Below are 15,791 nucleotides of genomic sequence, written 5' to 3' on the forward strand. Positions count from 1 at the left end.
TGTGTGCAGAGGTGGTGGTGAGAGCTGGGGCAGCAGCCTGGGTGTGGGGCATAAGGAGGAGGGTGTTGTGTTTGGTAGAAGGAGGGCTGCCTTCCATATGGAATATCCAGTAGCAGAAGGGCTCTCACAAAACTGTTGGTGTGGCAGGATGTCTCCCAAACACAACATTTTTGGTCTTCAAACATTTCCTTCACATGACCAATATCTTTCTGGGCCTCAGGATTTTTTTAAATTATTATTTGTATCCAGTTTTGCTGCGAGAGCATCTGCATTTTTTGGTCAGTGGAAATATTATAGGGCACACACAAAGTCAGACTTCCTGTGAACAGAGAAATATAAAGCCACCAAGAAAAGAGAGGTGACATGCACCAAATGCCGGGAACCACACTCTTCACAGGCACACGGTTCCATTTTTCTTTCTAGCTGTTTTCCCCTGTCCTGTTTTCAACCACTCTTTTAAAGCTAATGAGAGTGGCTGTGGGCCCCGTACCATTTCTGGAGAGCAGTGCGCTTATATGAGACTTTGGCTTTCCAATTATATCTTGTTGAAGTTTTTGAATTTTTGCAATATATATGTACTTCTTTTGTAATACAAAAAAATCAAAAAATAAAGATAAAACTTTTAAGGTGTGTACCATCTTTTTATTCCTTACGCTTCTCCTAAGATGATTTTGAATAAACCACACCCTACTCAAACTGATTTTTCTTTTCTTTTTTTTAAAATTTTATTTATTTATTTTTGGCTGTGTTGGGTCTTTGTTGCGGTGCACGGGCTTCTTATTGCGGTGGCTTCTCTAGGCACTTGGGCTTCAGTAGTTGTGGCTCGTGGGCTCTAGAGCGCAGGCTCAGTAGTTGTGGTGCACGGGCTGAGTTGCTCCATGGCATGTGGGATCTTCCCGGACCAGGGCTCGAACCCGTGTCCCCTGTATTGGCAGGCGGATTCTTAACCACTGCGCCACCAGGGAAGCCCTGATTTTTCTTTTTTTTATGAAAGTAAAAATCCTCATGGATGGACAGCTTCCAGAATTTGCCTATTATCAAGCCAGTACAGGGTTGAAAATGGGGCTTTTTTTTTTTTGGCCGTGCCACACAGCTTGCAGGAGATCTTAGTTCCCTGGCCAGGGATTGAAACTGGGCCACGGCAGTGAAAGTGCTGAGTCCTACACACTGGAACGCCAGGGAATTCCTGAAAATGGGGCTTCTGTGTGGGCCATTATAGAAAGTAATGGTTCCTGATTTCTCATTTTTATATTCTTTATTTTCAGGGTTATGTATCCCACAAAAATCTGGGAGAGTTTAATTTGCCTGTGACACCTTCAGCAGGGCTACCAGGAACCAGCCTAAGGTGCTTTCACTCTCATTTCCAGACCAAGGGCGTCCTGCAGTCTACAGCCACAGGCAATGGCAGCAGCCCTCTCTCTTCAAGGCCTAGGAAGTACAGACTTGGGCTCTGCCTTAGGGTGCCCTGGCCTCTACTCTCCCTGTGGGTCTCACTGGATATCTGTTCACCCTGCCCTCTGCCAGCCTCCACTGCCTTCCCTGCTGGTTTTCTCTGCCTGTGCAAGGACGGCACTGGAGGAAGCAGCCCAGCCCTTCCCAAACTGACTACAGGTGACTGTGGAGCAGTTAGCATGAGGCTTGTAGATCAGAGGGATCTGTATTTGGAAATGTTTTATTACTCTAAGTTGAAAGGTTTAGTCATTTTACTTCACAGTTGAGACCCTGTTGAGAGAACTCCACCAGTATTTATGACTGTGGCCTTCTCATTGAAGGGTCTTGTCCAACTTTGAAATGCCAAAGCAGGACCCTCTGTTCTTTGATTCTGCTGTGAGTTATGAAATCCTGTATTTCTTCAAAAGTATTTCATTTTGGGGCTTCCCTGGTGGCGCAGTGGTTGAGAGTTCGCCTGCCGATGCAGGGGACACGGGTTCGTGCCCCAGTCTGGGAAGATCCCACATGCCGCAGAGCGGCTGGGCCCGTGAGCCATAGCCGCTGAGCCTGCGCGTCCGGAGCCTGTGCCCTGCAACAGGAGAGGCCACAGCAGTGAGAGGCCCGCGTACCGCAAAAAAAAAAAAAAAAAGTATTTAATTTTGTTTAAAGTCAAAGATCAGAGTGACTCAGTGTTACATGAGCTGGGTGTTTTTGTAGAATGAGCAGTAAATTTAACGCCTAACAAGGCTGGGTTAATTAAAATTATGCTGCCTGTCTCTGGCAATCATCAGAAAGGATATTCTGTTTCTTATTTTATTCCTAAGGCTTTTTTTTTTTTTTTTTTAAACTATTGTGTTCCTGCCAAATTTGGTGAGCATGACACAGCCCAGGCACGTCCCTGGAGCACGCAACATTTTTGGCTCTTTGGATGCTGATAGAGATGTATGTAGCCACACGGGGTGGATGTGGTGGGAGGTCTTACCGGCCTAGGGCCCACCTAGGGGCTCTTCCCTCTATACAACTCCAGTTACAGTCTGAGGATGGAAGTAAAGCCACTTGCAGCACCTAATTGTCTTAATATTCAAGTATCAATTTAAATGTCACCTACAGAGAGGCCTTTTCCTGACCTCTCCTCTTCTGAAGGGGCTCACCCTACTCACTGCCCATTCCCTTACCCTAATTTCTCTCATACAGTTCCATCTGAAATGATATATCAGTATTTTTGTGTTTGCCCACATTGCACAGTAGAATATAAACTCCAGAAGCAAGAGCAGCATCTGCCTCGTCCCTACTGTATCCTCAGCATCCAGGAGAGTGTCTGGCACTAGTAGACACTTGATAAATACTTACTGAGAGCAGGGATTTCTTGCTTATCTTTCAAACAGCTCCTAGCAGCCTGTCCTGAAAGTTGGGTCTCCCTGATATCCCTTTGCAACTTCCCTTCTTTGTCTCAGACGTTTCAAAGGGGTCCTGATGACGTATCTCCTATAAGATGCCCATTCCTCTCTCCCAGGCCAGCTCCCATCCAAAGTGCCCAGAAAACAACAGACTTTTAGCCCTCAAAAAAGATAGTGGTTTCCTACAAGAGCTGAACGTAGTTCTGCAATTGTTTTTCATGCCAGGCCTTAGGCCAAAACTCTTCATCAAATCAGCCATTTTCCAGCTGGCCTAGCACGGAAAGTCCTCCCCACTAGGGCTGGAATCCACTGTCAAACAGATTTCCTGAGTAAAACTTTGTTCCCTCTATAAATATTTAGCTGGAACCTAAAATATTAATGTTCTCCCACATACTCCAGGGAGAAAGCAAATTACCAGTCTCAGATTGTCTCTAGATGACAGCCTTTCCAATAACTGCCCATAATCAGGTGCAGTGGCCTCCCTGGTTTGCTTGCCTAGTTCACTGGCCTTCACTGCCATGTTAAACGTCTTGTGCCTCAGTTAGAGGGAGGAGGGAGATTGGCCTCTTTTGCAAATCCTTTTCATCAATTTCTTTGATTATTAATAGCTCACAACTCCTCCAGTGGCAGGATGGTGTTGCTGCCCTATCAGCACATTCCTGGGTGCAAAGGTGAGGGGCAAAGGTCCCCCAGGTTATCTATCTCCCTCCTCCTTGTCTCCTGACCCCCTTGGAGTCTTCCCTGGGATTGGAAGTGCAGAGTCCAGGAGAATGCCAAGGAGCCAGGGCAGGGGGGCCAGGAGATGCCTCCCCCATTCCCCTGCTGAGGGGAGCAGGAGGTAGGGGGAGGGAACCCTGAGACTCAGAGATGAGAAGGTAGGCTTGCGTGCCTGATTGTGCTGGCTGGAGCTACACAGAAGCAGGCGCTTACTGACCACAAGTGCCCCCAGAGCTTACCTGGCAAGAATTCAGACTCCAGTCTAGACCTGTGTTGCTAGACAGGAATGTGAGGAACATTGCAATACAGATGGGGCTGAGGATAGGGTCACTGTTTCCAGCCCTTGGCCACACTTGAATTGTCTTTTTTTTTTTTTGCCACACTGCGTGGCACGTGGGATCTTAGATCCCTGACCAGGGATCAAACCCGCGCCCCCTGCAGTAGAAGCTCGGAGTCCCAACCACTGGACCACTGGGGAAATCCCTTGAATTGTCCTCTTGAAAGAACTGTTGCTGTACTCTCAGGCCTCAGCTGTGGCCTCTGCTCCTTGCTGGAACTTCACTCGGCATTCACTCATCTCTCCTTTTTCCTGTCCCTTCTTCCCCCCACTTTCCCTCCAGACCCCCAGCCTCTCCTAGCTTCTACAGACCAGCTCCTACATTAAGTATTGTTACAAGTCTACCAGTATGCAGACAGAGCTGGTTTCGAGTGACTTTGGCATTGACCCGGCAGCATGTAGCCAGGGGACCTGGAAACCCCTCCTTATAGAACTGGATGGGCCCAGCTTCTCACATGCCTTGTGCTGTAGCTTGAACTGGCAGTTGGTGACTAGCAGGTTCCAAAGCTCCTATTTATTCTTGAAGCTGCCTTGTTTCTATTTTGATTCTGCTAATCCAAATTGCAGTTTGGTGTTTCCACGGAAACAATTCAGGGATTGTTTGGCTTTCCAAGATGAACTGTGGGGGAGAGAACCGAATGACGTAAAACATTTTTAGTTTCTCAAACATCAATGTCTCCCCAATAAATCTTTGGTCCCAAGTTTATTAAAATAAATGTTCTAGGCAAAAAATGTTCCAGGCTCCTTTTATTCCTCCAGCTAAATCCCTAGAGACTAACTCCTCAAACCCCTGCTCTGTGCAGAGGAGCACACATCTGCCCGCCACCCTGAAGCAGATGACAAAGGCAGGAAAGTGTCCTTTGGGCACCTTGGGGAGCCAGGGATGCAGAGACAAGAGTGGGTGTCACCAGGGAAATGACCACATGGCCACCCCAGCTACTCTGGGACTGGCATGCCAGAGGCTCAGGGCTCACCTGCTTTACTAAATAGCTGTGTTTCTACAGTGAGGAAAAGCTCCTCATTTAAGGATTCCAGGATGAATTAGCCCTTTTGGTAAATCTGAATTTTCACATAAAGGCTTTGCTAAAACAGAGGTATATTTGTCTATCCAACCAGGGAAAACCTGACCCCTCCCTCCTTCCCCACCTCTACCCCAGGCTCCGCCCTCATTCCCAAGGGCCACAGTCTCTGCTGCAGGCAGAAGAAAAATCCTCTCATTTCAGTCTTGCAGGGTTAGGGCTAGATCCCCATTCCCAGCACTGAGTGCTGAGAAACAGCTCTGTGAGACCCAGAGTTTCTGGCCCTGAGGGTCCAGCACCCGCAGGGAAGGGCGACCCCCTTGTCAGGGTCCTGCTGAGCACCCCCTGGCAGGCCCTGGACCTGCACCAGTTCCTGTAAACTGTGAAGGTCACCTCTGGGCAGGTTTCTGGTGAGGGATGCCCATGGCTGGTTGAAGATGAGGGTTTTAAAAAACAACTCTAATTTCTTTTTTCTACAGAAGTGACACATGTCAGCTGCAGATAAATTTTAAAATACAGACAAGAAAAAGACCTAAACCCTCCTTGTTCCTCCATAACAATTTTCTGCATGTGTGCTCATACACACATTTCACAAACTTGGGATCAACTGCATTTTTAAAACAAATAAATACATCTTAAATTTTGCAATAAATTCAGATTTACAGGAAAGTTGCAAAGACAGTAAGTTCAAATATATCCTTCACTCAGCTTCTCTTAATGTTAACATCTTGCATAACTGTGGCATACTTGTCAAAACTAAGAAACTAATAACCATATTAACTAAACTTGAGCCTGTATTTAGATTTGATCCGTTTTTCCATTAATGTCCTCTCTCTGTTCCAGGACACAATCCAGGACACCGCACTGCATTTAGTCATTGTGTCTCCTCAGTGTCCGCTGCTCTGTGACAGATTTTGAGTCTTTCCTTGTTTTTAATGACCTTGACAGTCTTGAGTACTGGCCAGGTATCCTGTAGAATATCCCCCAAACTGGGTTCATCTGATGTTTGTCTCACAATTAGATTGGGGCTGGGAGGTTTTGGTAGGAATACCATGGAAACAAAGCACCCTTCTCATCACATCCTGTCAGCGGTGGGTGACGTGCACAGGACAGCACAAGTGGTGCTCATCTTCATCACTTGGTTAAGTGGTGTCTGCCAGGCTTCTCCATGTAATCTACTATCTTTCCCTTTCCCAGCTCTATTCCTTGGAAGCGAGTCACTAAGTTCAGCTCACCCTCAAGGGGTGGTGACAGGCAGGGGTTGGGGGAGATGAGGATTAAGCCCCACATCCTCTGTGGGAGAGTATCCACATCAAGGCATATTATTTGGAACTCACTGTTGGGAGACCTGGTTTTTTGAATATCAAGTAGCCTGACAACTCTCCCTCCAGATGGCCCCATTCCCCCTGGAGTGGGGCAGGCAAGAAGCTGTGAGCATTTCTTCTTATTTGCTCCTGTCTCTCCTATTCAGGGAATAGAAAGTGAACCCCAATTCCATAATCTGTGATGTTTATTATCTGCTGCAGGGAGTGAGTGTACGGTGGCTTGGAAGGAGCCTCTGGTTAGCCCGTCCTGCCCTCTACCCCCCAGCGGAGGCCTGTCCCATGAAGTGGCCGGAGGCTAGTTCTCAGGGGCAGGCAAGTGCCCAGTCTCACACAGCTACGGAGTAGATGCAAGGTCTCTACCTGGGGGCCCAGAGGAATCTCCAGACCTGTAGTAAAGGGGTGATGCCAGCTCTGCAGCCTGCCCTATGCTGGATCACTAGCCTAAAATATGGACTGGTGGGGGGTCCTCGGCCCCTGGGACTTCCTCCCAGCTCCTTGGTTTGAGTTTTGGGTCTTACAACAGCTTTGCACCAGACTCCTTACCCCCATACTCCCCTATGCCTAGGAGGCGGGCACTTCCGAGACTCAGCTTCTGGGAGGCATGATACCTTGCCCAACAGTTTATTAGGTTTCCTGAAAGAACATCATGGTTTTGAGAGATCTGTCCAAATAATTTCTGATGATGTCCTTTCTCTCAAGCTGTGGTGGAGGGTTGGCTCCAGCCCAGGAAACCTAATAAGGGATGCTACCAGCCCCTCTGACACAAGTAGGAGGCCTTTGCAGAGGGCTTTGAGCTGGGCAGGGGCAAGGATGGAGGGATTGAGGGTCTGGACACGAAGAGGGCATGAGGCCCATGCAGGGGACAGGCAGCCTTGTGTGCAAAATGCGCAAATATGGCAGAGGGTCTGGGGCCAAGGTCCATCTTGACGCCAGTTCCTCCATACAGGCTGAGCTGGCCTGGGATGGGCTGGTCCCAGGGGTACAGAAAGCCCATGCTGGTTGTAGCCCCCGTACTTTTTCAGGGGTCCGTGGAAAAGAACATGAAGACACACAGCAGAGGCCCAAGACCTGCACCTGCCTTGGGTTCTGGGTATATTGAACATCAATCAATAAAACAGTCAAGATGTTAAAAAAAAAAAAGGTGAAAAAAAAAGAAACACTTCAGAGCAACAGAATTAAACAAACAAACAAACTGGGCTCTCAGCTCAAGAAGGGACACAACTGGAAGTTAAAAAGATTGGGGTAATTCAGATTCTGCCAAGCCTCTGAAGAATGTGGCCCCTGATGACAACTGTGACTGCCCTGCACAGATGCCCTAACATCAGACTCCTGCTGTAAAGAATCAAAGCTGAAGTCAACTGTCCTTACTCAATTCGGTATTTAAAAGAGGTCAGCAAATTGTAGTCCTCTTCCAAGTCCAGAACAGTCTCCACGATACTGTGATCATAGAAAGCCTGCTTGAGGCTGCCAGGGTCTGCATCCGAGGCTTCCTGAGGGCTCTCGTCCACCAGCAGGGCCCAGGCGTCCGCCTTGAAGGGCGAATCTTCACAGCAACCACACACACGGTTCAACTCATTTTCAAATTCTAGTTTTCCAGCCAATTCTTCAATAGTTTGGATGCCTGTATGGTCTTAAAAATAAAAACATTCAGCATTACAATTCCAGTGAGAGATTTCTTAAGACATTTCAGGCACAAGTTAAAAACCACAAATGGGCGGCCATTTCCGAGGACTCTACAAAGCCGGTGTTCCTGCCCCCGGGGGCTGGCAGGCTGCCACATTCTAACATGGGCTTGGTGTCCCCCTTCCTAGCTCAGGTATTTATTGAGCCCCAACCATCTCCTTGGTTTCCAAGGAGGGTTTAAGTGGGAGGATACAGAGATGCATGTGTTTGTTCCAGCCCTCAAGAAACTACTCCCTGACCTGTGGGCACAAGACATAGTGTAAGAAAAATGGGATCTTTGGGGTAATCAAAATGCTGCCTGCTGGGACTTCCCTGGCGGTCCAGCGGTTAAGACTCTGAGCTTCCAGTGCAGGGAGCACGGGTTCGATCCCTGATCGTGGAACTAAGATCCCACATGCTGTGCGGCGTGGCCAAAAAATGAGAAAAAAAAAAGCTAAAAATAAAATAGCTTTTAAAAAAACATAGTCCACACACAGAATATACAGATGTGTGTGTAGAAAAAGTATCTATGACAGGGTATACAGCACTGTGTTAACAGTGGCTGCCTTTGTGGTGGATGGTGGAATTATAGGGGAGTTTTTGGCTTCTAACTTTTCTTCTAATCTTGTATTAATGCCCCCCCGCCAGCTGGACTACTCTCCTCTACCCCTACCCCCATCTCTGCCTATGTCCTGTTTCCTTCACATCTAAGCTCATCCACCAACAGGGGCTGCTGTCCCTGGCCTCCAAGGATTCACTCTAACTGTACATTTATGAAATGACTTGACTGATGTGTAACTCCCCCAGGTTATCAGCTCCATGAAGGCTCTCTGCTGTGAGCAAAACAAATCTAACAAGCCAGTGGAAAAGAAATAAGGATTTTTTTTTTTATAAGATGCTTGCTGACTCAGGGGCCCGTGTGAAGAACCTATCCTTCCAGAGAGAGGATGCACCAGCCCTCTGTACTCACCGATCATGTCAAGCAAATCCTTTGTGACCTCTTGGCTAGAACTGCTGAGTGGCATGTTTGACTCAACCTTCAAATCTTTCTCCATATCTTTCCTGCAGCCCCCAGGTGAAAAGAAAAAGGTGGGGGATTAGATCCTCTTTCAAGAAAATACTGGAGAGGAACTCAGTGTTAGATAATCTTAAAGACAAACACTGGTACTTTAAATTGTCATTTATGCTGCGATTAGAGGATGACTGGGAACCACTGAATCAGTGAAGTTGACTAAAAGCATCATAATGCCCATTAATGTTTGTGAATATGAGCACAAATATTTGTAGAACTGAAATGATTAAATGGCTTCTTCAGTCTCTGACTACAGAGCAACCAAGATGGCAGAACCTTGAAGTTTCAGCGCATATGGTCCTCCTTGCTTCAAATCAAGGTGCCTAGGATGAGGCAGTTTGCAGCTACCTGGGAGAAGAAAAGGTCTAGGGAAGACCTTATCCCAGGGAAAGCCTAAAAAGCTCTGGGGTGAGGAAGGGGAGCAGAAGCAAGGGTGAAGTCAGGGCCCAGCCATTGATCCACCTCTCCCCAGTTTGGGGAAAAAAACACTGGAATTAAGATACGTGTTTCTGCAGTACAAAAAATAAGATGACTTTTAAAACTAGGTTCTTTAACATTCACTACCCCTTTTGGTACTGCAGAGTGGTTTCCATGACTGGTTAGACATCCAAGACCCCTCACCCCCTCAAACCAAACACACACACACACACACACACACACACACACACTCTTTCTGAAGAACGTTTACAAACTTTCCAAATAAAGTCTTAGAGCTTCAGAGGGGAGGCAAGAGTAGTGTTATGGATTCAATTTAGGATTTTCAACAATTTTTTCAGATATGAGATAACCCTAATTACAGCTATTAAACTATTCAGATTGGAATCACCTTAGACTGTCTTTTCTCCAGTTCTCCCCATCTCCTGCCGCTCTCCAAAACTGTCTTTCAGGTGCCAAAATCGAGGAATGCATCGATATGTTTTCCTTGCTGGTCAGAGGTTTTCTTTTGGGGCATAGAGCACGTGTCTTTGCACTCACGGGTTCGTGGTTTGGTGCAAAGGCAGGGCTCTCATTCCCAGGAGCAAACGGGACAGGAGAGAAAGGAGCCGCAGAGGAGCAGGCTGCCAGCGGGTGCCTCATGCAGAGGAGCCTGTGCATGGGGAAGGGGAAAGAAAGCGGCGCAGCGTCCAGCTCCTGCCTCTGCATGCCTGAGCACTCCTGGGAATGACTGAGTCCTTCAAAGGCCCGGTCAATGGCTGCAGTCAGCTCCTTTCTGCATCTTCTCAGTTTTTCAGACATCTCCCCTAAAAGCGACCATGTCTTTATTATACAATACACTGGAAATGCACACAGCAACGTGAAAATAATGTTACAGATGAGGTTGTAAACCACCCCCAAATGGAGTATTTGCCACAATTTCCTTAAGTTTGACCCACACCATGGGTCGGAGAGCAGGGAAACCCCCACTCCCGGCGCTTTTTCCTCCGTGGGGTCAGGTGCGGCCCGCGGTTCTCCGGGAGGGAGGAACCGGCAGTGGAGCCGGAACCACTCCCCCTCCCCCGGCTCCGGGCCCCTCATCCCAGCCCGCAGCCCCTTCGGTCGCAGGCTCCGGCCCGGCCCCACCCAGCGGCCAGCCCCCGAGCGGAGACCCACAGCCGGGTCCTCACCGAGCAGCCGGCGCTCCCGCACCACCGCCCCTACCAACGGTCGTCGCGCACGTCCTCATCGATCGCGTGTGCCCGCGACTGACAGACCCAACCCCCACGGCTCAGGTCAAAGGTCAGACAAGAAAAGCCCAGATGACCTTGTTCTCTGAACCAACGCAAGGGGGAGCAAGGGCCCCACGCACGGAGGGGACAGTGGTCTCAGGCCTCCCCGCGACAAAGACAACGGCCCTGGGAGTGCGGCCGGGCAGGCATGCGGAGGCCAGACCGCGGAAAGAAAATCGTCTGGAGGGGCGGGGATCTCACTTCTAACCGAAGTCAGCAGCGAGAATGGGAGCCCTTCCCAAGCCCAGGAAGGTTCCCATTCTCGAGCCAACAGGGAGAGAAACGACTGGACGCGACCCAGTACCCAGCGGTTTAGTGTACCAACTTCCAAGTGATATCTAATAAAAGTGCCAGAGGGGTATCAATTCATCAAGGATGCTGGGGTACATAACAGAACTGCTAGGTTCCACAGGAGACGGAGGGGCAGGAAACCCCAACACCAAGCATCTTCATTTCATTAGGGAGAAGAAAGCTGGATATTCCAAGATGACACAAAGGGAAACAGAAATGGGCTTTGGTGGCTAATTTTTAGGGTATTATAAACCCATCTCAGTGCACAGCAAGGGAGAAGGGGATGACATCATTTAGTCGAGGCTTCATTTACTGTGGGCAGACTACTGGGGGGAACAGTAATCATTCACCAGCCTGTGGCAGGTCTTCATGGCCACACCAAACTCAATGACAGTGTGTTCCTCTCCGTTCTCTGGAATCCATCAGACATATTCCATTATGTGCCCCCCCTCCCGACCCCTACTTTGCAGCTCCACGAGGTTTTACAGAAATTTCTCACCACCTGTATAAAAAGAAAAATAATTCAGCCTCCTAACATAACCCTTTTTTTTTTTTTTTCTCATAAAAGAAAGAATTTCCTCATCCGGTTTTTAGACGGAACACTAGCAAGTCTTCAGTGTCAAAGGTGTTCTCCTGAGGGACTGCACCGGTGCTGTGGTGCAGCGTCACTGAGGCAGCATCAGTTGGTGTCCATGCTGCAAGTCTCATCATCCCCCATGCCCTGCTGTAAGCTGCCTGGTCTCGTCCCTCCATCAAAGGATCCAGGAAAACTGAGTGAAGTCGTCTTACACAACTCATCATCTCGCCGCTGGTAAAACAGCACATAAGCTGCTTTCGTCTAAAACACAAGAGGGGCAACATCCATTCACTGGTTGGAAAAATCACCCATTCCCCCACAGCTTTTCTCTCTGTTCAAAACACACCACTCTCAGGGATCCGCCGTCTTGCCCTGTGCAGCCACACACTGAAGTGACTGTGAAAACCCTTCTACCTGAGGCTGGCTCATGCTGACCCTCCCCAGGGAGTGGGGAAAGGCCTTGTGACAGACCCCGAGGAGAGATGAGCATCTCATTTAGGAAGGGTCCCATAAGGAATGGCAGCCAACTCTTTCTCTACCACACCTTGCTTCCACTGTCCCAGCAGGATGACTAAATAACCAACTAGCCCGGAAGACTTTTCCCAGCTCTAATCCCTAAAGGTAAGAGTGGGAACCAGGTATTAGGCCCTACTCACCACTATTTGATCCTCGGAGGCCAGGGACACACTGCTATCATCAAAGTAATACCATTTCCCATTCAGTTTGTTCTTCGCGTACGCAGTGTCTGCCAAAGCAAGAGAATACTCTAGCCGGTCACCAAGAGAGCTAATGTGGCTAGCTCATTACAGTGGCACTCAACAGCAACACAATTCCAAAACATGAAACAAACAGAGTCTGAAATTAAAAGTAATTTATAGGTTGTGTCCTAACAACCAAAAGATAACTCAGCCTTTAAAAAAAACCCTGTTCCTAGGGAGGGTGGGAGGGAGGGAGGCGCAAGAGGGAAGAGATATGGGGATGTATGTATATGTATATCTGATTCACTTTGTTATAAAGCAGAAACTAACACACCATTGTAAAGCAATTATACTCCAATAAAGATGTTAAAAAAAAAAAATCTGTTCCTTCTCAAAAAGGCACTAAAAGGGTAAAAATGGAGCCGCTGGGGACCAAGGCTTTAAACTGTAATTTTGGAAAACTAATCCAAAAAATAGAGGAATCCAGTGTCAATCTTCAGGATGGCTATGAGCAATAACCCAGAGTCAGGGGATACTTAAAAGGAGCTGATACTTTAAGATTTAAACAAAACAACAGTTCTCAAAAACATGCCAAGTCAAACTCCCCCACTTCATCCAGGCAGATGGTTGGCTACTACTGCCTCTCACTGCCTCTGGAGCCTGTGGGATAATCCCAGAGAGGGACACATTGGGTATTTGGGTTTGCAAAGCTGGGATGTGAACAAGAAAACTTAAATATATCTGCCTTCGAAACTGTGAGTCAAGAATCTGCGGCTGGATAACAATTCCTCACACCGGGCCAAGCATTTCCCCACACCGGGCAAGCATTTCCCACAGATAACACTTCCAGTTTTGATTTTACACTATTTCGAAGCAGGATGTGTTTACAACAGGAATCCCAGCAGCAATACCCAATTCCTGCTCCACCCAGACTCTCAGAAACAACAGAATCTGATGGAGATTTGGTTTCCAGTCTCAACCTGCTGTGTGGCTTCGGCAAGCTGGTTTTTTTTAAGCTGTTTAACCATTACTCACTGCAGTGCCTACTGCACCAAGTGGTGGTGGACGACATGGGACAAAGTGACAGAGAAGGTGCCAAGGGCGTGTCCCCGCTGTCCGTGCTTGGCATAACAATAGCAATGGTGGCTCTCAATCGTGGCGTTCCAACTGTGGACCCAATGTGGACCTGCATATAACCAGCCTAACCTGGATGAGGAAACTGAAGCCTAACCTGGATGAGGAAACTGAAGCATAAAGAGGCTAAGTAATCTGCCCTAGCAGTGTTTAGATGCTAAAATGGAAGTTAAAAATGAATACATGTGTCCAGTATGCATGAATATAGATAGTGAAATTACTTTGGGGAGAAAAAAGTAAGAGAAGAGTAAGTGCTGCAGGATATGATATGATCAGAGATTGCTAATAGCCACTCCAGTAGAGCCCCAATTTTCAAACAGGCACATTTTTATTTCCCATCCTCTCCTACAGCTAGATGGTAGCCCTGTGACCAAGTGATAGCCAATGAGATGTATGTAGAGGAGTTGAGGGGGACTTCTGGGAGATCTGCTTAAAAGGGAAGGTCATACCCTTTTTTCCTCTTCTTCTAATGGCCTGGAATGTAGACCTGAGGGTTGGAGACTGAGCAGCCATCTAAAGGCAAGAGGTGATATGGTAAGAATGGAGAGGCAGGAGAACAGACTGTTGGGCCAACAGAAAAAGCTTATCAGTATAGAAGAGAAGACTGGGGTTTAGGGCAGTTCCCTAATCCACTGTGAGTGTAAATGGAACTGACACCTCCCATGGTGTCATCTCTTGGGGTCCTGACACTGGGTGTAGTGGCAGTTATCATGGTGCAGATGCAATAGAAGAGAGATGAGGAAACCCAGCTCCTCACTTCAACATCACTAAAACCTTTCCATAAACAAGTAACAAAATAAACTAGTAAAAGTATAAAAGTGAAGATAAACCTACACATTATAGAAATTTTGGAAAATAAAGTAGAACAAAGAAAAAATTAACATTTTGGTCTCTCTCCTCCTAGGCTTTCCCCCCTCCTATCACAGTTTCTCTGTCTTTTGTTTCAATGTAGTTGTGATACTACTTTCTGTAATGATGCAATTTTGTGTAGCTGTTTTCCCTTAACATACCATGGGTATTTCCTCATGTTATTATTAATTTTATTTTGCAATGACTGTGTACTCTTCCATGAAATCGATGGACAGAAGTGCCAATGGTTGATCACCAATGCTATTATTAATTTTCCACTATTATAAATAATACTAATTTTTCACTATTATAAGTAGGTGAATATCTTTGCACATGAAGCTTTTCCCCAAAGTCAAGTAATTTCCTTAGGTTTCCCAGAGGTGGATTATTGGATTAAAGAATATGAACCACCATCCTACCAGAAAAATTGAAGGGCAGCAATATGGAAAAAGCCCGCAACCTGAGGCCCGTGGAGCTGTGTAAGTTCAGTGCTTAGGGCAATGCCTGGCACACAGGGATAGGCTGGTGAAAGATGACTGGCCACGGGCATTTCAACATCTCAGAAAGAAGCAGATTCCAGTACTTACAGTGGCCAACCCCCATGGCTCCATAATGATTGGACACGGCAATGAGGTCGTACACATAAGGCCTTGCTGACAGGTCACAGACAAACTCAGACATGTTCAGAGCTCTGAGCAAAGAAAACAAAAATAACCCTTCAATACATTAAACTCAGAGAAAGAAGTCAGAGCAACCCAGCAACCCCTTTCATGCAACAGGCTATAACACAGGGAGGCCCTCAGAAACTAAGTGCAGAAGGAACGAATGAACAGTCCAGACAGAAGGAGCCCTGGGGTCTTGTTCTGACCACTGACATGTTCAGACTGGAAAAGAGAAGCCTTAGCTGAGACCAAATGTCAAAGAAGGGCTCTGGGCAGACACGAGGGCTGCAGCAACTTTGTAAAAATGGCTGTTACTATCAGAATTACTAATTAGTGCCATAAAAATTTAAGCTAAATACCAAAACAGGCCCCCAAAAGCTTTTTTCCCTAATGTTTTATTTTGAAAATTTCAAACATAGAGAAAAAAAGAATTTTACAACAAACATGTACACACCCACCACCTAGGTCCTCCCGTTGACATGTCTATACTTCATGTAACTATCTACCCATCCCCCATCCCCCAAAAAGCATTTTTAAATCTGCATATTGTGGGGGGACTCCTACCTTGTTGACTGACTTGCCTGTGTCACTTATACTCTGTACCCTGGGGCCTAAGAGGACACTAGTAGACAGCCAGTCCCAGTCCCTGCCCCAGGGACAGGACTGTGGTGGATCTGCACCCCCAAAAATCCAACTCTCCCCAGCAGATTACTCTCTGGTTCCTTGTGCCCCTGCATTAACGAGGTACAGCATGTCCTTGTGCTGCTCTACTGAGCCTGGGCTCCCTGGGACCAATGACAGATGGGAAGACCAGTTCAGTTAGGCTGCGTAAGGGACTCGAGAGAGGAAGTGCTTCTACTGGAGAGTCCTTTCCCTACAGACACGGAGGGGAAGTGAGCCAAAGCAACTTCTCA

General features: G+C 47.4%; 2 protein-coding genes across 2 annotated transcripts in view; both read right to left on the reverse strand.

The window, feature by feature from the left end:
* Positions 1-5,445: 5,445 nt before the first annotated feature.
* LOC309828155 (uncharacterized protein C3orf62) lies at positions 5,446-10,460 on the reverse strand. Its single transcript, XM_082663290.1, has 3 exons — positions 9,787-10,460; positions 8,859-8,950; positions 5,446-7,856 (listed from the first exon to the last, which is right to left on the reverse strand). The coding sequence occupies exons 1-3, from the start codon at positions 10,194-10,196 to the stop codon at positions 7,591-7,593; spliced, it is 768 nt and encodes a 255-aa protein (XP_082519416.1). The 5' UTR covers positions 10,197-10,460; the 3' UTR covers positions 5,446-7,590.
* Positions 10,461-10,474: 14 nt separating this feature from the next.
* Positions 10,475-15,791, reverse strand: part of USP4 (ubiquitin specific peptidase 4) — a 50,369-nt gene continuing 45,052 nt past the window's right edge. The window contains exons 20-22 of the mRNA XM_082663289.1: positions 14,803-14,906; positions 12,191-12,279; positions 10,475-11,795 (exon numbers count right to left, since the gene is read on the reverse strand). Coding sequence (XP_082519415.1) covers positions 11,637-11,795; positions 12,191-12,279; positions 14,803-14,906 — 352 coding nt within the window. The 3' untranslated portion in view covers positions 10,475-11,636. The remainder of the gene's footprint in view (positions 11,796-12,190; positions 12,280-14,802; positions 14,907-15,791) is intronic.

The sequence above is a fragment of the Grampus griseus genome, assembly GCF_964374135.1.
Source record: "Grampus griseus genome assembly, chromosome: 10".
In the NCBI taxonomy this organism is placed as follows: Eukaryota; Metazoa; Chordata; class Mammalia; order Artiodactyla; family Delphinidae; genus Grampus; species Grampus griseus.